The following is a 22,113-nucleotide window of genomic DNA, read 5'->3' on the forward strand; positions in this document are numbered from 1 at the left end:
CTCTAACTTGTGGATAAAACGTTCTTATGGATTCCTGTAGACACTCCTGTTAAATTAAACATTGATTGGGTGGAAAACATTTCAGTGGTACACTTCTCGATATCAAGTGAGATGCTGCTGGTTTTTGTTAGAAAATGGCAGAATGAAAACAAAGTGTCATGTTGCTGTGAGTCTGTGTCTATCACTGTGTCAGGAGGAAGCGCCAGGCAATATTCACTGGTGAGGTGATGCCAGGCTGTCTTAGATGCTTTGAGGTTTATAGCTGAGCTACTAGTAACTTCACCTTAACTTACTTCACTCCAGCAGTTTTTATACACACACACACACACACACACAAAAGAAAACAAGCAATTACATTCTCATTGTGTTTGTGCAGGTTGAAGATACGCTTGATAGTGCAGAACATTATGAATAAATGGCTAAATTTAATTTTTATTATGTTGCAAAGGCAATTATATGATAATTAACAAATGAAAGGTCATTTCAGAATAGGTGCTGCTAATGTTCTTCGCTTGCAGAAAGTGTTGGATCAGCTCGTGAAAGTCAGAAAAGCGAGTCTTTTGCTTACACAGTTCTTGAGATTTAACATGTTTCCTGAGCTTGCAAACATGCTTTAAATTCCCTTAAGCTGTGTGTGAACTGCCCCAAAACGTAATGCCTGATAACTCTGACTGTGTTTTCAGTCTCAGCAAGATCACAGGACCTAATCAGGATTTGACTGGTGTAAAAAGTGCTTGGGAGAGGACATGTGGGGTCCAGATCATCATGCAGAAAATACGCACAAGAGTTGCTTGTAAAGCAGATTTTTCAAATGTGAGTTCATTTGCATTTATATTGTAATTGTTTACTAGAGAGAATATCACCACTGGAGAGACATAAGTAGCCAATTTAGTGTTTAGGTAAGGTTTTTAACATATCAAATGTGATCCATCATGGAAAGGTTTTGAATTTCATTACTGGGTTTTGCTTCGTTGGTGTGTTTGTGCGATTTCTACTCTGTATAATAGAGTGCTCCTTGTTTGCATTCCTATGATCTTAAGCAAAATAGCAAAATAAGTACACGTTTTGGCAACAACATTAATTAAGACTTGTCAAAACTCTGCCTCCAGGAATCATTCGAACTCCATGTACTGATTCAGAAATCATTTTCAAGGACACTGCACAAGCAATACCATCCTTGTTAGTGTTTGAGTTCAATTAGTGCTAATAAGATAATTACCTGAGATCATATCAAGATGTGTTCATTGTTGTGTGACAGAGCCTGAGGTGTTTCATACAATGGTGTATTAACTGCGATGGAGGAGGGTTTTTGTTTTTTGTTTGCTTAGTTTTCTATAACTGAGGATGTGACCTCAGAGAGTACAGTTTTGATATCGCAGTCAAAGTTCACTCTGAAAATCAGTGGTTGCTCATATCCACTCGCTTCTCTTGGGGTGGCGAAGTGATGCAGATGCTTCTTCATTCGTTTTAGTCCCCACAAGAAAATTAAAGTGCTTGTGGCCCATAATCCAATTTAGTCTCCCCCGCCCCAACGCAGTGAGTTTGTTGTGATTACTTTAGGGAGCAGTGGCAGGGCAATATTAAAAATCTAACCATATTATTGTGATTGTATGCGCTTCAACTAAAGCCTCCTGACTTGGGGTTCTGAGCACGGCGTCTTAAGTGCTCTCCTGGCAGCTTTGTTTTGCTCATAAGACACTGGCTCAGGGTACAATTCAATTAAATTCAGAATATACCACAACAGGCTGTTTCTTCTTATTAGAATAAAGCATGACAATGTACTGATGTAGTCTCCATGTGGGTGACAGTAATGAAATAGTTTTGAGCCGGGATTCTTTTCATCAAAGATCCTGCTTTTTCAGTCACTAATTGGCCTGTGCAGTTTAGTCTGTAATTTTAGGACCTTTTACTTCACCATTTCTGTCAAAAGGTGTATTAATTGTCTTTGAAATCGTAATTCATAAAATAATTTAAGATAAAAATGATGTACTATATTATATTTTGTTATACAGGGTAGTCTGTTTTCATTTATAGTGCATCATCTGTTCATACCTTTACTCACAACTGCAGTTAAGCATAAACCCTGCATAAGCCTAGTTTACCTTGAAATTATTTCAACAACAACCAGGTGTATTAAGGACAAAGTAGCAACTGGTGAATAATCTTTATTGATGTTAAATTTCAATTTAATCTATAAATAAAGTGGTCATCTACCCTGTAGACTGTTAGTCTACTGTGCCATATCACTGCTGCTAATTCTTTGGACATGTTTTATTTAATACACTGTAAATAAAAATATGAAGGCAGCTGCTGCTACTCCAAATTAAAGTTTAAATCCTAGCACCACAATCAGCCAGGATTGATTTGAAGTGTTAAACACTATGACAATGTTGATATTTTACTTACTGATGTTGCTGTTCAGTTTGTGTCATGGTGACTGTTGGATCCATGTCAATTTGAAATTATTGTCATAGTAATTAGCTGGTGAAATATATCATAATCTGCAAGCATTTATTTAGTCTTGGACGCCATGTTACACCTGATCTTTGATGTTGCCATGTTCAATTTGACAACAGCATTGTGTAGAATTCATTTCAACTATTGGTCACAACAGTAGTCCCAGATTTCTCTGTCACAGCACCATTAATGGCATCCAACATGAGACATGACACATTCTCATCTCTCTCCAGTGTTATGAGCACAGAGCGAGAAACAGTCCTCATTTCAAACTACAGCACATACCGTCTCACATGGTGAATATTTGATTCCATTCTGTTTGTAGCAGGTAAACAACAGTGTAGCTGCCGTGGAGCATATTACATTCCTTGTAATTTGGTTGGGACATGAGTTGGAAATATATCACCAATTGAATTTTAAGGCAGTGCTCACAAAAGAAATAATGTAATACTTCATTTTTTATTCATGGATCAGCTTCCATTATTCCCATCATTGGGGGACAACATCTTGTTCATGAGCACAGACAAAGCTTGACCTTGTGGAATTTAAAAAGTCCATTAAGATTTACTACCAATTACAGTTTGAATTAGTACCTATATCCATGCTGTTAGCTTCCTCTATTCCATTAGAGATTTATTGTCATAAGAGAAGGGTACATCATTGTGTTTCTCTGTGTTTCATGGTTTTTCAGAGTTTCTCATGTTTGCAGTTGTCTAAAATTATTATATTAACACAATACATGAACCGTGTTATAACATGGCTGGTGCTCTCTCTCCTTACACGCAAATTCAGGACTTCATGTCAAAAACTGTACCTTAACCATTTTGCAGTAATTGAGTTTGGAAATAATGACAGCAGACACTGTCTGGTTTAAGTTAATTCAGAAAACCATTATGCATTATGTTACAGTGCTATTCACACTCTGTGTGTCCTAACAAATTATTTCTCAAAGTGTCTGTCAGTAGTGCTTAATCTTAGCACTCCATAATTTGGATGCTTGTACCACTGATGGCCCATCGCTCAGCAGGGGTCATGGATAGGCTGTCTTTTCTCCGAGCAGGGCCACACTAGTTAATTGAGGTTAATTTATATCTGTGAATGACTGTGAGCAGGTGCTGGAGGTTGGTGCTTGTTGCCATGCACAGGAATGTCATAAATTCTTATATTACCACTGGAGTTTTTAGCTTGGTATGTGTTGATACATATGAATTAATCACCCTTTCAGTGTAGTTTTATGAGATTATGTGGATAAAAGAGAGTCAGAACAAGAGAATATCAAGAGAAGGTGTGTATGCTTTACACACCTGATTATGTTTTGCACTTGAAAAACATTGCTGCAGATGCTATGTGAAGTGTTTTGCTTTGATTTAAATGCTAAATAGTCTACATACGCTTTTCAAGGGTGTGCATTATAAACATTGTTATGCTTACCATGTGAAAATGCTCTCTCCCCGCTGTTCCTAATTATCCGACAGAATGATTAACACGATTGTGTTGAAAAAAAAAAAAAAAACTCCCATTCTTTAAACAATGAGCTATTTTGTCCCAGTCAGCTCTGTTAATGGTGGCTGGCACGCCACAGCGAGCCTGCCAGTTTCAGACAACATGTGGATAACATTGTGAGCGCTTACTAACTCCAGGTCTGGAAAAGCTAGCGTGCATTGACAGTATGCACTTTTGGTTCAGTTAGAGGGCAAATATGCCGTTTTTTTCCTTGCTTCTCTATAAATTTTTTACATGTTAGTCCCTATTGTCCTGCCAAAAAATGCTTGTCTGCCTGCCAAACTCTTTAAATGCCCATTATAAAATGGAATTGAGCTAGAGCTGAGGTTGTGTCTGAGAATCTTCTGAATACATGTCTATTTTTTTCTCTTTTATGTTTAGTTTAACGTTTTGTGTTTGAAGATGATTATGTTTGTATTATATGACTGTTGGGAACAGTTACTTTTACTTTTTTGATGTCTACTCTACTTCATATTCGAGTATTCATTCATTCATGATTCATACGAATTAAAAAAAAGGATGTGTTTCTTTAAGAAAACATAGAAAAGGTCCACTAGAATATAACAGGACATGATCTGTGAAATCATATAATTACAGTGTTGTTATATTAGGATAATTAGGTCAATTGAGAGATGACAAAAGTAAAAGTATAATCTATATGTTTTATATATAACCCTTGATCACTAAGTCCTGACCCTTCCTATCCAGGTATGAGATTCGGGACCCACACCTGGTGGAGGAAAATGTCATGCAGGTCTTGAAGGAGAGGGCAGATTTTGATAACTATAAACCCCGCCCATTCAACATGCGTGAGTTCTACGACCGAACGGGCCATGACATCAAGGACATGCTGCTTTCCTGCTACTTTCGAGGTGCAGAGTGCAGCCCTGACAACTTCAAAGTGGTGAGTCACACAGTTTAATGTCCTCTGCATGACGAGCTGATGCCTGCCAACACCAGGGTCAGCAGAGCATGTTAATATAAGATTACAAGGTCGGTGCTAACATAGTTCAATATAGCATCTTTATAAAATGAAATCTTTTGCACAGTTATCAGTGGAATTTGCTTTTGGGAAATGGCACTTTTTATCTTTAACTCTATCTGTGGCTCCTGTGAGTCCAGAGTTCGTAGTTGCCCCCTGAGGACCGAGGGCCTATGTGTCTACTGGGACTAGCAAATCGTTGCCACTGATTGAACATTTAAAATACATGCACTGTACAAGGCTGGTGGAGGGCAGCACATACTGATACTGGTAGTGTACGGTTTCTGAAAGATTGAGCAATACTTATATAAAAGTTGAAACTGTTGCTCTGGGAGATTTTATGGGTGCATTTGTTTTTCTCATCTGTCGAATCATTACAGACCATTATTACCTGGGACCTGACCTTTGCATCTGCTGTACAGTACACTGATTCATCAGATGCAGCTGCAGTAAAAAAAACACTATGCTGTCTAAGATACAAGGAGTTCACCTTGGTAGAGTCTCTTTGGTTACTATACATTTTGTGATGTGTGTCTAATAAAAGACAGAGTACCTACTTATATTGATAGAAATGCTGACCACATAGAGAAATATTCAGGTGAAATATTCAGTTAGTTGTTAATGTGTATTTTGCTGAAGCCAAGACATTTACAAAAACATAATTCTAGCTGGTTTTGCGAAGCATAAAATTGACAAAAACGTTTTTATTTTTGCAACAAATAGTTGCTAACTTTGTCTACACTTTGGTGCTGGGCACAAAATGATTTGTCAGAGCTTGTTGGCTGAGAGGGGCTCCCTATTGCTGCTGGGAATGAAGTTTATGAGTATGTTTGCCCTCAACCATACATTAAATGTGTGATTTCATAAAACAACAAAGTTTTTTTTGTTACTGTGACCCTCTTCATATAAAGGTTTACTTTGGCTTTAAGTTCATTTTTACTTTAAACAGTACAGGCATGTTATTATTTACACAAATAATATAAAAAATAACAAATAACCTTTCAAGGCAAATTCAACTCAGAAAAAACTTATTGGGAGTGACTGTTGCTTGCATACTAGAGGATCACAACATTCATTCTGAAAATTTAAGTTAAAAATCATTAGACAACAAGATGCACAGAAGAAGCATTTTACAATAAAATGTTTCACACTGCAACTTGTAAATTCCTGCTGCGGTGGAGGGAGCTAATCCAACTATCCAGCAGATGTTCATGCCAGAGCAGGTGGTTAATGATGATAACACTGTATTGATAAAGTTGATGTCTCTTGAGAATAACACAGTAATTGCGAGGTAATACACATTTGTAAATACCTCATATTAAGTCCAGTTGCCATATATTAACATACATCTCATCTTTAGAGCATTAATGAGTAGATACTGCGAGATTATTTCAGAGACAGAGGTGCATTTTGCTTTTGAATCAACTGCAGCTTCTCTTTCCTGTCACTTGTAAAGTAAGTTATCCTTACCACAGAGAGATAAACTGGTTATAAAACTCCAATGGTTATTGACTAAAGTCACAGACATTTGTGTTTATGCTGGAGTGGTTCTTTATCTTTTTTTCATCTCCTTTGAGCAGAGAGAAGCCATAACATTGTAGCTCTTAATAATACTTTTTGAATCTTGAATCTAAAAGTGCATAGCAAACTACAAAAAAAGCATATTTTCCACTATTATTCATAGCTGCATATGAATAAAGGAGGAGTCACTTCACTCGTTAGATTACAGGTCTCCCAGACAGGTGCAACAATTTGAAAAGTAAGCAGAGAGTATGTGTGAAATGAGGCCAGGAAAAGCTCAGTAAATATATATTTACCTTCTTGTCACTCTTACAACCTGTGTCCTTCAGTGGTCCTTTGAGGTACAATATCTCATGCTCTGAGTGGTTTCCCCCCCATCTCTTGTAAAACCCTGACTACAGCAGTGGGCTGCAACATAACCCACACGGTGCATCTCCTGTAATGTGCTGATGTGTCCACATTTAGTGTAGTTTGTTGTACTTATGGCCCATAGTGCTACACAGGACTCAGTTGTGAACCTGGATGGAACAACTCACCAGAGAGCACTAATGGTTTGGAAAATGTAAAAGTAAAGGGAAAAAAATTAAACTATGTTGAACACTACCAGCGGCACCTGTCTCCAAACCCCAGAACATGGAAGCAGTAAAACTGTGATTGACATTGTGGTCAGCTCTGCTTGTTTACCCCCAGCTGCTTCCTGGCTGTGAAAGACAGCCAGAAACAAATGCTCTCAGCCACATATGGCATCAGGTGTCCGTTTGCATCAAATCATTTTATCAGTGCTCAGATAATGAGGGAAAATAGAACAGTCAGACCACAGCGGTACCACTTAATGCTGGTTGTCTCCAATGAGATGGTAGAAATCATCAGTGTCATACAATATAATGTTGTGATGGATGAAGGAACTTAATGGGGCTTCAACTGTGTCGGAACTGATTTTACACCGTTTTCAGGTTCACATTTAGGTCTTGAGTCTATTATCACATTACAAGTACACTAAGTCCATGTCAGAGGCCAGTGCGGTCATCAACTGGTGGTTCCTGGTCCCAGTACCTAATTGGATATGGCGTCATATAACCAATTTTCAGTCATTACTGCTGGAACTGGTATTCCGCTCTATCTCTAACCCCCTCATTTTCACAGCCTTTGTCTCCGCCTCTTATTTCTCCTAGGAAAGAATTTTGCTAATTAGGAATGCAAAAGGTTGGGCTGACGTCTTTTAGCTCAGTTGATATTAAAGAACAGCAGGAGAGAAAAATGACCCTCAATTAATATTAATAGGTGGCCTACAGCTTCTGGACCGTATCTGCAGGAGATAATAGTAAAACACTAAAAGTGACCATAATTAGATTTTTTTTTTATGACCTTGTGTTCAATTAAGGAGACATATACGATGACACATGGCGAAATCATAAATGCAGAGACTCATTTCAAGAAGAATATTGTTAAGTACATAGGCTGTCTTGCTGCATCTCTAAGGAACACTTTGTAGATAATGTGTTGATAGGCGATTTATGTCACAGCCTGTAAGTTTTTCTATTTTGAACACTTCAAGACATCTGTGTCTGACTTCAATCGCCAGGGAAAACTCTGACAGACTTAAATCTTTCTGTGCAAGACTCAAAAACTGAAGCTCAGGGGGCTGGTAGAGAGCATAAAAGAGAGACTACACATCAGAGAAAAAGTAAGAACAAGAAAGAGGGAGAGACAGAGAGAAGTTTGAGGTTCAGGTAACAACAAAGTCCTTTGGATGTAACTGAACATAATGGTCAAGTGCTGTAGACAGACACAAAGACGCAAAACAGCATGTGCCAGAGGAATAGCAGCAATAAAAGTACTATCAGTAGACACGCAGGTTTGTGCTCATCTACCCCCTCGGAGCCCGCAGAGCTGCACTGTACTGTATCTCCCTTTTCCAGCTTGTTTGTCTAAACACATTGAGGCGTGGCAGCTCAACAGGTCTCTTCCTTTCACTCTTCAATCAAAATGTGAATTTATATATTTTAGATATTCTAGATGAGATAGATTATAGTGGTATTTAGATAAGGCTGTGGTACTGTTAGCTCTCTCCATGTTGGTGTTTTATGCCTTTCAACATAATAAAATTAAAGAAACATTAAAAGACTTCAAAAGTGTCTTTTCTTCTCCTATTGTTAATGTTAGGCTGTCTTGTAGATTAATTAAGATAAGCAGAAGGTGTGAGCTGGTATAAAACTATTTGTTATATTTATTATACTTCTCTTTCAGTAGTTGCCCAATTAATCTACCTTTAGTGTGTGAGTAGCCATCCACCACCACCCTCTCTACCTTTGCGTAACCCAGACTCTTACGTAATTACCGCGGTCATTCTATTGAGCTATTGGATCCATCTCAGCTGTCCATTGACCCTAAGAGTTCCACCCTTGGTGGTACTGAGAACTATCACTAATGAAATGTGATCAATAGAGAAAGCCTTTTGGAGACACCTACCCATGGATCCCATTACTCAAACACCCTTTGAATCAATAGGTTAGGTCAAAAGATTTTTTGACATCTTTCTTAAATATAATTCTCTCTTGACATTGAAATTATTATTGGTCACTGTACACATTTCTCTTCTATATATAAAGTGTTTCCTTGACATTAAAAAAGAGGGTGTTTTCTTTCTTTTTAGTCTGAAATTCCCTCGTGTGCGAGAACCTTTTTATTATTGCTTTGTGAGAAACAGACTGGTAGTTGTTGGCTTGTAGGCTTTGAGCCTAACTCCTGGTGTAATGCAATTTAAGTGCATTAACTACTGTGATGTGATGACTGTTGAAGTTTGAGAGACTTACTGTAGGTGAGAGGAACATGCAATTTGTAACAAAATAAATTCAAACATGCTTTAACCTCCCATTCCTCATCAACTGTTTTTGACACATCTCACCTTTGTTCCACCCTTTTTTTATTTATTGCTATTCTGGTCTCATCCATCAGCTCAAAGCCGATGATGCTGCTGTTCTTTTTGGCTGGACAATTTCACCACTTTCACTCTTGAGGATAAATCAATCAATTTGCTATTACTGTAGAACTCAAAGACATGGATCAGTTAGGTTGTTGCTGAGTAATGGATGCATCCCTAATGAAAAAGAAAAAACAACACTTTCCCTTTTAGGGTAACAAGGCCAGTGTCTTTTTCTCTCATTATATAGCAAGTCAAATTGTGAGGTTATAAGGATTTTGTAATGTGTCTATTAAAAAAACAAAAATGATATATATACAATACAAGATGCTAAATCAAACATGTTTTATTTCTACATTCCCTTTCCTACAGTACATCTGCACCATGTTCCTCCTGTGTTCTTTCAAATGGATTTTAAACTTCAACACCTCTACAACTATAAAAGTGAAATTTGATCATGATATTTGTAGGTCATCAGGTTTTGATCTCACTCTTAAAGGTGACTGGGACTTATGGGAAACTGTGCAGTTGGCCTTTGCGTGTAGTGTCTTAGCAGTGACTGAGGACTAACCTTGAGGTACTGTATGTGTACATGAGGTTAGGAACTAATGTTGTGCTGTATTTTACACTGGTTTGTGTCCAACATGAACAGATTTGATATTGCACAGGATTGCCCCAGTTACTCTTTGTTTATGCATATGTTTTGCAATGGCATTATTAGTTTATGAATAACTTTTTCAACTGAGCAGGGGGAAAAATGATTCCAGTCTTAGATTTCTTGTCACAGGCTTTTTTGGAAAACGCAAGCTAGCCCTGCCTTTACTTTGTTGTATTTTTAATTACAGTGTGAAAGAGACATTTTGAGAACATAGTTTCCTAAAGGGTGATGTGCAGGGTGGACGAAAGGTGAGAGGAGGAGGGCATGCTTAGATCAAGGGAAATTCAGAGCAGGGATAGATCTGAGAATCCATTTATTCAATGTGATTTTGTCACTGAATCTGCCCTTCCAAAAATTATTTTTAATAATAAATTAGTGGTGGTGATATGTAGATGGGAAAAAGAGTGACAGAGAGGAAGAGAGGGAGAATCCTTTGAAGAATCACTAAACACTTTTGTTGAGATCAGAGTCTGTGCAGGGCTGTGGAGTGCGTGAGAGGAGGAGAACTGGAGGGGGCAGGAAACTGTCCTAAAGTGGGGGGAGTCTCTGTTTGGCTCTGAGTTAGCGGTGCCAGGCCGCCAGTGGGAACAGACGAAGGAGGAAAAAGGTAGGGATTGATAGACACTGAGGAAGACCAGTGAGACCAGAAGTGCACTAGCTGAATGAGAAGCAGGGTATTCTGAGCTTTGTGTGCTGCCCTCCCTGCATGCACGCTGTGTGTAAAGCTCTCGGCAGCTCCACTGCACGCTGCATGGCTCCGATTCTGCAGACAGCCTGAGTTATTATTCACATGGCACTAGCAGGTGGCACACTGCTGAGTTAGTCAACTAATTACCATCCAGAGTCCTATTAGTAGGGCTGACTTTTTTTCTTTACTTTTTCTCCTTTCCGTCATTTTTGTAATTGAGTAATGTTTTATAGGAAACCTGTTACATTTGCATTTTTACATTACAGCCTGTGTATTTTGTTATTCCCTCTAGTTCATTAACACCTTTGAATTTGTGAAAGAAAAATGACATGTAGACATGATTAATGGTTTTGGCATTAAAAGTTGACTCTGTTAATTATAGCAGCTGATTAATGACTGAGTGTGCACATGTGCTGTTCCCCATTATTGCACACTATAGATTTTGCCATAACTGTATTATTAAATATGACAATTGGCAAGGTGAGCAACAGACAGGTCGAAAACACATTTCATTATTCCACAGACAGCAGCATACAAATGCCGTCAGTGTATTTTTTTAGCATCTGGGAATGAATCAAGTGAAAAAAGCAGAACAACACTAGGTTATCATATGTAAGATGGTGTGTTTTCATCTCACAAGACTTGATTTTCTTTTTTTACTTTATCTCTTGGCTCAAATCATAGACCTGTCAACGTCCCTTTGATTTCAGTGTTTTTCTGTAATTCAATGGGGCTTTGAAATCCCAAACACTAGTGAATCAGTTGTGATCTTGTTACACAACAGAAAAATGTTCTTATACTATAAATATTTTTTAAGCTTTATTTTTATTCTCAATACATTAATGTGTTTAAGCACAAAGTCAGGTATTTCCATAAGTCCATGTTATGTGGCTTGGAAGATCTCTTCTAATAAAGAAGTGTAAGGAAATCAAACTGAAAACTGAAAAAAATTTATTACATTTGTAAATCTTAATGATCGAAATGCTCACGTAAGTACAGATACACACATACGTTGGCCCTTTATAGTGTTGTTGAGTCAAAGAAGATTCTCCACAGCACACCTGACTCATACAACTAAACATACAGTATATACATGTAATATGCATAGTTACACTAGAAAACAAAGTGTCCCTCTGCCAAGTCCTTATCATGCACATTTCTGATTGAATACATCTGCGATTTCCTCACTCAGGGGGTGATGTGATGATGTGGTTTTGATGTGTGTGAGTCAGTCTGCCAGTCAACAGTTGAGGACTGAAATAATAAAATATGCTTTGGATTCCTTCCTGTTGGAAACAGAGACGTGTCACTCAATGTTCAAGCAACCTCTGTGTCCTTGTTATTGTCTGTTCACCCACCCTGGCCTGAAGGCAACAGCTCATCCATCTATGTTTTTTGCATTTGTTTTCAGTTGCAGAGTAGCAACCTTGTGAAAGTGGGGCATTGGGAATATTGGTGTCTCATTCATCTGACAGTGACTGAGGGCAAAGACAAGTTTTAAGAAGAGACAAGATTTAGAAATTCTCTAGAACTAGCACAAAGATGGTTTTAAATTTCCAGAACAATTCCTTTGAAATGCCATGAATATTTTTGTTTGTAGATAAAGATCTCTGAGACTATTTTTCAGAGCAACTTTTCGTGTTGCCTCTTTCTGTCATTTCTGTTCTATAAAAAAGTATTTTTATCTCATGTGCCCTTTCTGGCATAACTCAAGCTGACTTCAGCCAAAACAGAGGCTAATAAAAGACACTAGCTTATTCATGATTTGTGCCAAAAAGCTATTTCTTAGATCAGGGTTCTATATTACATACATTAGCATTTACAAAGTAGTTAGAGTATTTCTACCTGTATTTACTGATTTTAATGGTCATTCTGTATATAAAATAAAATTATGTAAAATCTAGTCACACTTTTTTGGGCTGGACTTGGCACAGTAGGCCTCCTAGAGTAACACTGTTTAAGCAGCAGTAGCTGAGTGCTTTAGTGAGTGGTAGCTGGGCATACGCGATTGCTGGATCACAGCTTCAGAACAAACCTGTTTCCTGGCTTCCAGCTGTTCAATACTGAGCATCTTCCTGCAGGATCCCAAGCACTACTGTCCTTCTTAACCTCTTTGATGCTGCATTCTTCATTTTTCTTTCCTCAGCTTTTTCTTCATAGCTGAACACATCTGTCAGTCATTATCTTTCCATGTCAAGTTTCCTCAGCTCAGACTCTCTTTATCTCACTATTCCCTTGTGGTGGATTTTTCTTTTCTTCTTTTAAGCATCAGTGGGGGGTGGTATGGGAATTTAAAAGCATCAGAAATCACTTGCAGATTGCTGAGTGTACAGTTTGCACCAGACCAGTTCAGTGTGTGCAGACCGCAGAAAGGTGCAAGCAGCATATTCATGCAGTCCATTTAATTTATAGCTCTATTCAGTATTACGTGTGTGTGTGTGTGTGTGTGTGTGTGTGTGTGTGTGTGTGTGTGTGTGTGAGTGTGTGTGTGTGTGTGTGTGCATGCCCACACGCATCTGTGTGTGTGTGTGCATGTGACCAGGTCACACTCAGTAAAAGCTACAAATTAGATATCCAGATCCAAGAGCTTCTGCTTCACAGTAACATGCTGACCTGCAACTTTGTTAGTTAAACCTTCCGAAAGTAACATTTTATCTCTAAATGCTGTACAGTTATCAAAAAAGTTAGCACTTTTTGCCAGGTTGTAATTTACTTAGCAGATTTGCCTCGCCTGCTGTTTTCCTGTGTGATTATGTGTGTGTATTTAAGTGTGTGTACCTGTGTCTCTGAACTTGTGTTTGATCTTTACCATTATTTGCATGTATGACCCTCGCACTAACTTTTAAATGTTGTATTTGTTGTATAGGCAAAGGAAAGGCATTTATGTAATGCTGCAACTGGGCCACTGCAGCATTACTCTTATTATAGGAAAGTCATTTTGCCTTAATGCTACACTGACAGTTACAATGGATGTGCCAAGCTTAGGCTGCAAATCAGTAGATGAGAGGTGGCAGCAGAGTGGACCCAGCTAAAAACTGCAGCTGCACCCTTATTTTGTCACTGACTTTATGCTTCTGCTTACACAGGAAGCGAACAGCTGGGTAGATAAGTACTTCGTTTACTGTTTATGGAAGGAGGAAGAAAGGTTGTAGTGGAGGTAGGATAACTACATGCGGAACGTAAACGACAGAGACGACATCCAACAAGTGACTCACTCCTCTAATGTAAACCTGGGGTCTGTTTATCTTTAATTAATCATGTATGTTGTTGACAGTTTATCTGACCAAGTAAATACAAAATACTCATTTGAAATGGCCTCATTTCCAAGTATTCTCTTTTTCTTACAAATATATTCACCTGTATCGCATCAACTATTCTCTGACGTTTTAGCATTTTCAGTATTTTCCCAAAAACACCTCATTTTACCTCTGTGACTGTGAAGAGCCAGAAGTGATTGATTTGTTGCACCGACAAAAACACCAAACTACTGGTGCACATTAAACTCAGTGTCCTGTTTAACTGTTTAGTTTACCATCTGACGTTTGGCACTGAAGGTTAAATTTAAGTGTCATGGGCCCACTGATGCCACTATAATGAAAGGTCAATGCTTCCAATTTCTAAAGGCCTCATTACATCTCTGCTGTTTGATGCTGATGAAACCAGAATACAAATGATGCATTTTAATATACATGGATGCATTTCTAAATAGCAATAGTAGTGGATAGAATTATTTATTAAATAATATGAATATTATCATATATAAACATTTTGATATGAAGACCGTAATCCTCCAAATGGAGCCACAGAGACTGTAGTTTGATTTGAATGGGCATTGTAAAGCCTGATTCGTTTGATACACAGTTTATTAAAATCCATTGTGTGCTGGGAGGCCAGTATCCTCTGGACACTCACAAACAAGTAAATAGCAGCCAGTTGTCTATGATTGTGATTCAATCTGTCAGTGTGGGTCAGCTAAAAGAGTAAAATTTCTTTGGCTCAAAAGAATGGTTAGTCTAAGACAATAAGCTTCTCGGATGGAATAATAATTTAAATTGCTCAAAATACAGGAGCATGTCAATTTATTGTGTTGTAAATGAGATAAAAGCAATTAAATCTGGTGGTCTTTTGGTTTATGCAATATTTCCTGGATAGTTATCGGCCTGAGGTTGTCAAAACCAGCCTGTCCATTGACATTAGTGTCAACACTTACTACACTGACACAGAAGCCTCCTTTTTCTACTTCAAGGCACTGCACAGAGTCACAGCAGGGATAATCACTTAGGCTATAAGAATTGGATAGTCTGTGCTAAGAGAAGGATGACCCACCTTTTATTTATTTTTTGATAACCCTACTCTTGTTGTGTCAGGCTCTTACAGTGTCTTTTCCTTGAGACACAGAATGTAGACATTTACATTTAGTCATTTGGCAGAAGCTTTTATCCAAAGCAACTTTCAAGGTTAAAAAGCAGAGGCAGGGTAAGGACTCCTATTAGAGGTGGGCCACAGCTGGGATTCAAACCCCAGTCGCCCACATGGAGGGTGGTGATCTCACTACTACACTATCCAGCCGCCTGGACAGCCTTAGTTTTCTAATTCAAAGCCTGGTTTAGTCAAGGAGCAGAGCATCACTTCATGTGTTAAAGAAATAAAAAGCCCCCACTTAACACTGTTGTGCATGACTTCATCCAGCAGATTATGTTCAACCGACTGGAGGTGGGAAGCATGGATCGCTGTGTCAAAGAGAATGGCGGGTGATGCATGTGAGCGTGGGAGTTTGCGTCCGCTCCATAATAATGTCACAACTTCAGAAATATGTTTATAATTATGTACATGATGCATCATCAGTACAGAAACACTGGTATCAAATTGACATGTGCTCAAATGGCACTAGTATCAAAAATTATTTTAATTTAAGATCTTTCAGAATTTGCATTGCATTTCTTTCTTCAGAGTTGCTGTTCTTAATATTAAATTATGTAGTGGTTTGACCCTAATAGCCTTGTATTGTGTTTTTCTTAAACTATATAGCTAGATTTACTCCAAATAGTAAAAACAAGTGCCAGAAATATCAGTGGGATTGTTCTGTTTAATGGGATGCAAATTAGCTTTGAAAAAACTGTGCTCCATATCAACATATGTCATACTGATATTAAGCACATAAAATGCATTAATGTAAAAACTGGTGCCATATAGCCCACCTACATGTTTGATTGTGAATGTAAATGTGTACAAAGTACAATGTAGAGTTAGATGTATGCATGTCCCAAAAGCTCTTAGTGCAGCCACAGGTCAGTGCACTCTAACCTGAACTTTTGAGATGAGATAAGACCTCACACATTTATCAAAAGTGAAGAGAGCAGCAGTAAACAGCTATTAGTATGCACCGTCACAGTCTGGACCCGCACAATTACTGCCTGTCTTTTGGTCCAAGTGGATCTGCTTGCCCATTAGTGTCATATATTAAAATGTGGGATACCAAAAAGGCATCATTTTTTTGCAGTTAAATGGGTCTTAATGAACCGTTTGGGTAATGAGGCGACAAGCCATGAGGCAAACAGGAACAATGGCAAACACGGCAACTGGCAGTGCCTGGTGAGTGCATTTTGTCATCACCCTGCCCTTGGATGTCACTGTGATTAGGCTTCATTTCCTGGTATTATTCTTGATAATCTTCCCTCCTTCTGTTCATGCACATCAATATTAAGTAGGGTCATCACAAGCATGATATGTGCACATTACGCTTCTCTTGCTAAAAGTAAAGAACAACATAATCTAGCATGAAGGAGATCCCGGCACACTATTCTCTATTATCAGTGTAAAATCAATGTATGAATGAATGTTCAAATAAACAAATCTTTTGTATCAACCGACATAGGTGCTTATTGCATGGTTGAGGCCATATTAGTTTAAGCCATTAGGAAACATAAATGGAGCCAAATGAATGAATCATAGATCTTAATAACATACATGGTGGGTTATGTCAGATACATCATTCATCATTTTAACAAACAGTGAATCAATGTCTCACTGGCCATGATTAGCCGAGTGGAAACAGAAACCTTATCATACCATTAACTCAGCGGTGGAATATATAGTGTATACGACATGTTACCCTTGCTTCCTGTTGGCAATTTTTGGATTGGTGAGAAATTACCAGAGGTGGATTGAAGGTTAGAGAAGTGGGCCGGTAAGCGGAAGATTGCCTTCCAAACTGGCTGGGAACATTTGGTTAGAGGAAATGGGCATGAAACAAGTGCTATTTCCTTAACAACTACTTACACACCCCTAAGGAAGAAACTGAATTCCTTCTCAGTGGCCATTAGTAAAATACTGGTAAGCCTGTTAGTACAGAGGAAGACAGGAAATAAGAGGATGAAACAAGTTGATGAATAAGATGATGAAAATGTCTTATCATTGTATTAAGAATGTCATCAGTGATGGCAGAATGTCATCACCCTAAGACTATTTTCTGCCCCAAGTAACAGCTCAAATAGAAAAGTATTTTTTAATATTTTTATTATACCTATCATACTTTTTGAAGTGGTTCAGTCAAAAGAAATAGCTAATCCAGTTGATATGAAAGATGTGTATATATGAGTGGTTGTGTCTGTTCCCTGCTCACTGCTGAAATAGGTTGTTGTTTAGAAGAACATGAATCACACATGCAGTAAGAAAACTGTTATGTTAGGGCAGGGATATTTTCTGGTACACATGACACAGTTACAAAAACTCTACAGGCTTGAGAACTTAATTTCTTATTTTTGCTCAGTTGTAACTGCAGAGGTTCAACACACCACAGAATTTGGATTCGAAATCCCAAGTGAGCCAATTTAACCATCCACCTTGCAGCTTCTCTCAAATGCTTGTTTTTTCTTTCAAGGTATCAAGCCCATTTTACACTGGCACCAGATTAGACACCTTTTCAGCCTGGATGAATGTCGCATTTTAAGAATAGACCAAAAATATCAATATTTCAGTAGATGTTTTTAGCAATGTACTTGTGAAGTAATTGGACTTACTCACCACTTTATTAGATACTCATGTATCAGGTTGTAATGTTTCAGTTTTTGTTGAAATTTCCCATTTACATAAATGCCTTCCTGTACAACTCCATCACCCACTATTAGTTAATGTATCAAATGATAATTATGAGTGTACAATACCAGAGAATAATTCACACTAAAAACATGCTAATGACTCACAACTTGAATTGGATTAATATTGTATGTCAAAAATGCATCAACTGGTCTATTTACAGATCCTTAGACCAGCTTTGCGCAATGTAGTAACACTGCCCTGTAATCAATTATACCTTGTTGTGAATGATTTTACACATCACTGCTACATTCTCAACAGTCTTATTAAATCTCTCAGGTTATTAGATAAAAAACACCTGTGCACATCAGGGTATTTGATGCCAAAGAGAGAGTATTAGGAAAACAGAAACAGCAGAGATGCATTATACTGCAGATTCAGTAACCAACAGCCAAGAAGCTTTGATGAATGAGGAAGGAGAGGTTGTTTGAAAAAGAGAAGTAGCTGCCCTGTCAAAGGAGGGCAGACATGAAGAGCCAGATGCATGTACCTATTACTCCACTATACCAAGTAAAACTGTGAAAGTGTCCCTCATGTAAAATTGGATTGGTGACAGACGTGTTTGCTCACTTCTTAATGTTGTCTCTCAGTCAAAGGTTACATTATAAGGGAAACATCATGGTCTTGGTTATGGTAGGTGAAAGATGTTGGTCTTGGTTCAGTCAGTGTCACAGACTGAAGGGAAAAACTAATAAAACCTTGACATAAATAAAGTATTAAATAGTAGGTATTTATTAGTAAACTAGTTAGAAAGGTCAGTTCAAATAAGGATTTGAATCTTAGTGTGAGGGTGTGTATATTTTCAGAATTAAATCTTGTATCTCTGCCTGCTCTGTCCACTCTGTCAATGATGTTCCCAGTGGTTTTCTTTAGACTGTCTCTGGATCCTTACAAAAATGTTCCTTGTACTTGCAGAAACATTTTTTTTCTTTCTGCAGGCATGCCCACCTACTGCCTTACTCTACTGTTCTCATATTTTCATGATACTCCATGGGCGACTGTTTTCAACGGACTGGTTAGTTTTGGGGAATGTGTGGGCCAGTTAGTGGAATCAGTGCCTTCTTCATACAGGAACTGCCTACATATTGTGGCTACATGAGGCCAACCACTGTCATGGACTGGTCATGGACTGGTATCTCTTCCATGCTCTTGAGACTGTGCTGGGAGACACAGCAAACCTTCTTGTATAAATGTGCCATCTTGGAGTAACTGTACTACCTTTCCAATCTAATTCAATCACTAGTGCTTCCTAAACAGACAGATTGATATCCCTAAAGTTTAAAGGACTTGGCGTTATAATGTGATTGGAGCTGTGTATTTACATACATACTGTATATTCACATTTACACCCATGTGCAATTTAGAGTAACCTAAGTGCCTTTGAACTGTGGGAGGAAACCAGATATATATGGAGAAAACCCATATAAGCATGGGGAGAAGATGCTCCACAAAGACAAGCCCCCACCACCCAGCCTGGATTTGAATGAGGAATTGTTTTAGCTGTGAGACAGCAGCACTAACCACTGACCTGTACTGCCCCTTGCAGTACTAAAAGCAAATAGTTTTCTTTCATGAAACCTTTGCTATACACTAGTTAAGCCTTTAAATCACCAGTACTGAGTAGCGGCTTAGCCTCAAAAACTACTTGGGTAAATTAAAACCTTCTTCCCACACTTGCTCTCATTGTAAATTAACAAGGAGAAAAGGACAGTCACAGATCTTTTAGCTACTATCCTATGCTGAGCACAGAGTTGTTAATTGTTGAAGGGACAGTGACTGATTTGTAGAAGTTGTCACACATCTCCCCTTCCCTCAGACAACAAAGACCACAGGACCTGACTTGTGTCCTAACTAAGGACAGCATTTGTTAGACAGCTTGGGACAAATGGTATCATTAATATCCCAGTGTCTGCTGTAAATATTGAGAGTCAGGTAGTAAAATGTGATCCAGCACTCTCACATCCAACACACACATCAATAGCACTTCACCCAATACACTTGGGGGAAATACAGGTCCCCCCTTTCTTTGCAAAGACATCGTAATAGGCAATTAAACAGCTCGTCCGGTAGAAGCAAAATAGGTTGTTGAAAAGGAATAGAGCATTAAGAGGTTGACTAATTAACACTAGATCTGGAATGGAGCCAATGCCATGTTTCTCTTTTCTGTGTATTGAACTCCTGCAGCTGATGAGTGTGTATATGGATGGCAAATCACAGCTTTAAAAAAGTGGCATGTATTACATTTCATTGAACCGTCTGTTAATCATGTTTTGTTTGAGCTGGTAATGAAGTTTCAGCAGATGAAGAGTGCAGTCATCCATCCTAATAATAATGTTCTTGGTGTGCTTTACATGTTATTGTCTCTCACTTAGTTGAAGGAAATAGGTTTCCCAATAGGTCAACATAAACAAACACATTAGTGTGTGTGTTTGTGTGTGTGTTTAACAAGGGTGTGGAGATATGACAGGATGATCAATATGATCTAGTTAATAATAATAACACTTACAGTAATGACACTTAACCTGTGTGTTTCCATAGCAAAGGAAATGGGTTGCACGTCTTCAAAATGTGATCATAAACTTGGTTTAATGCAACAAATAAATGTCTGTTCTTTACTGAATACGCAACGCACTAATGCCTGAAACAAAATCCAGCACTGGGGTGATGATTCACCAGGCTCTTTGTACCCACAAACAGTTTTTCATAGATAAAATTATGGCTAACCCATCCAACTTCCCTCCAGAGCTGCCTGTTCCTGGCATCTTTAGACACCCAGGACCAGGTTTACCTCACACTCCTGTAATTAGAATCCAGCCTTTGCGTCTGAGATACAACCAGAAGCTCAAGTTTGTTTACTGATTTTCTTAACATATAGCTGTGTCTCCTACATGCTGCCATACCTTAGGCCACACTTTGTGACATGAATCACCAAGGCCTTACCTAATTCTGCAATATAGTGACTCTTTTTTGTTGTTGTTTTTAATTTCCCAGAAGAGGCAGACAAAGGTGTTGGTCTTATATTGGACTGACAGCTCTTCATTATGAGTGGGTCAGTTGACATCATATAGGAAAATGCAACTCTGTAGCAGATCGACCGCTAGTGTTTTATAATGTGATGGAAATGATCAGTCTCAAGAAATAGGAAAACGTTGTTACTGTGTTTTCTGACCCTCAGGACTATTTATATGCTGCAAAGTCCCCAGTGTTGAAGGTGATGTAGCATGAGATGATGCAGGTTGGGTTGTATAGTATGTGTCTACTGGGCAACAGTTGTAAAAACAAAATTATAAAGGAAGGTTTCTCAAGCTGTTGCTCTTTATTATTGTTTTGTTGAAAGCTGAGAGAAGTCTATTTTCACTGTGTAAGACTTATTTTAACATGGTCTATTATAATGTGAATACAGGAGAGGAACAGTCAAAAACACTATATGTTTTGAAGCTCAAATTTCTTGTGTATTCTACCACAAATGTCTATATTTATTACCTACTCTTATGGATTTTTAGGCTTTGGAAAACTTGCTTTATTTACCAATGTAAAACTACATATTATCATATTCACATATTCAAGGAAAAATATTAAAATGCAACACAGCCCACCACAACACCAGAGGTTTATCTCTGTGTTTTCAGCTAATTTTATTTAAATATATTTTCAACTCAATCTTTAATTCACATCATCTTGATATTTTACTTTTTTATATTTATATTTTATTCACTTTTAACATACCATGTAGTACTTACAGTAGATCACAGTGGCATAAATAAATGGCACTGCATTGTAGTCATCTTCACCTTTTATTTTAGCACCAGTAGTGTATCAGAACAAAAAGATATGGAAAATGTTTTGATAACCATTTTAAAGTATTATTAACTTGTCTTCTAGACCTGGAAGGTGGCAGATTGTTTAAGTGAATTTTCTTAGATTCTTTTTTTTCTTCGTTAAGTTATATGCCATAGAAATGTAAAAACCCTATTACACTTTCAAACTGATTATGAATACGTATCAAAGCATATTTTGGTTGTGGTATACTGCACATGTCATTTCTCAGCATAATTTCCATCACATGGTGAAACTGAAAGGAACAATACAGCAAGTATAAACCATAATCCCTCCGAAGAAAGGAAGGATTATAATTTTCGCTTGGACTAATGTCTTTTTTTGTTGTTACTGTTTTCCAAATTATAGTTAATACACTATTTTGCGAATGAACAATTAGTGCACGCATGCCGAACAATAGGCCCATTGTAAGGATGTGTTAATTCTGTACTCTGCTACATCATCTCACATAC

The 22,113-nt window shown here is 38.0% G+C and overlaps 1 protein-coding gene across 1 annotated transcript in view; it reads left to right on the plus strand.

The window, feature by feature from the left end:
* asic1b (acid-sensing (proton-gated) ion channel 1b) overlaps positions 1-22,113 on the plus strand; it is a 130,476-nt gene that overhangs the window by 3,321 nt on the left and 105,042 nt on the right. The window contains exon 2 of the mRNA XM_026350130.1: positions 4,669-4,864. Coding sequence (XP_026205915.1) covers positions 4,669-4,864 — 196 coding nt within the window. The remainder of the gene's footprint in view (positions 1-4,668; positions 4,865-22,113) is intronic.

The sequence above is a fragment of the Anabas testudineus genome, chromosome 5 (genome assembly GCF_900324465.2).
Source record: "Anabas testudineus chromosome 5, fAnaTes1.2, whole genome shotgun sequence".
NCBI classification, from domain to species: Eukaryota; Metazoa; Chordata; class Actinopteri; order Anabantiformes; family Anabantidae; genus Anabas; species Anabas testudineus.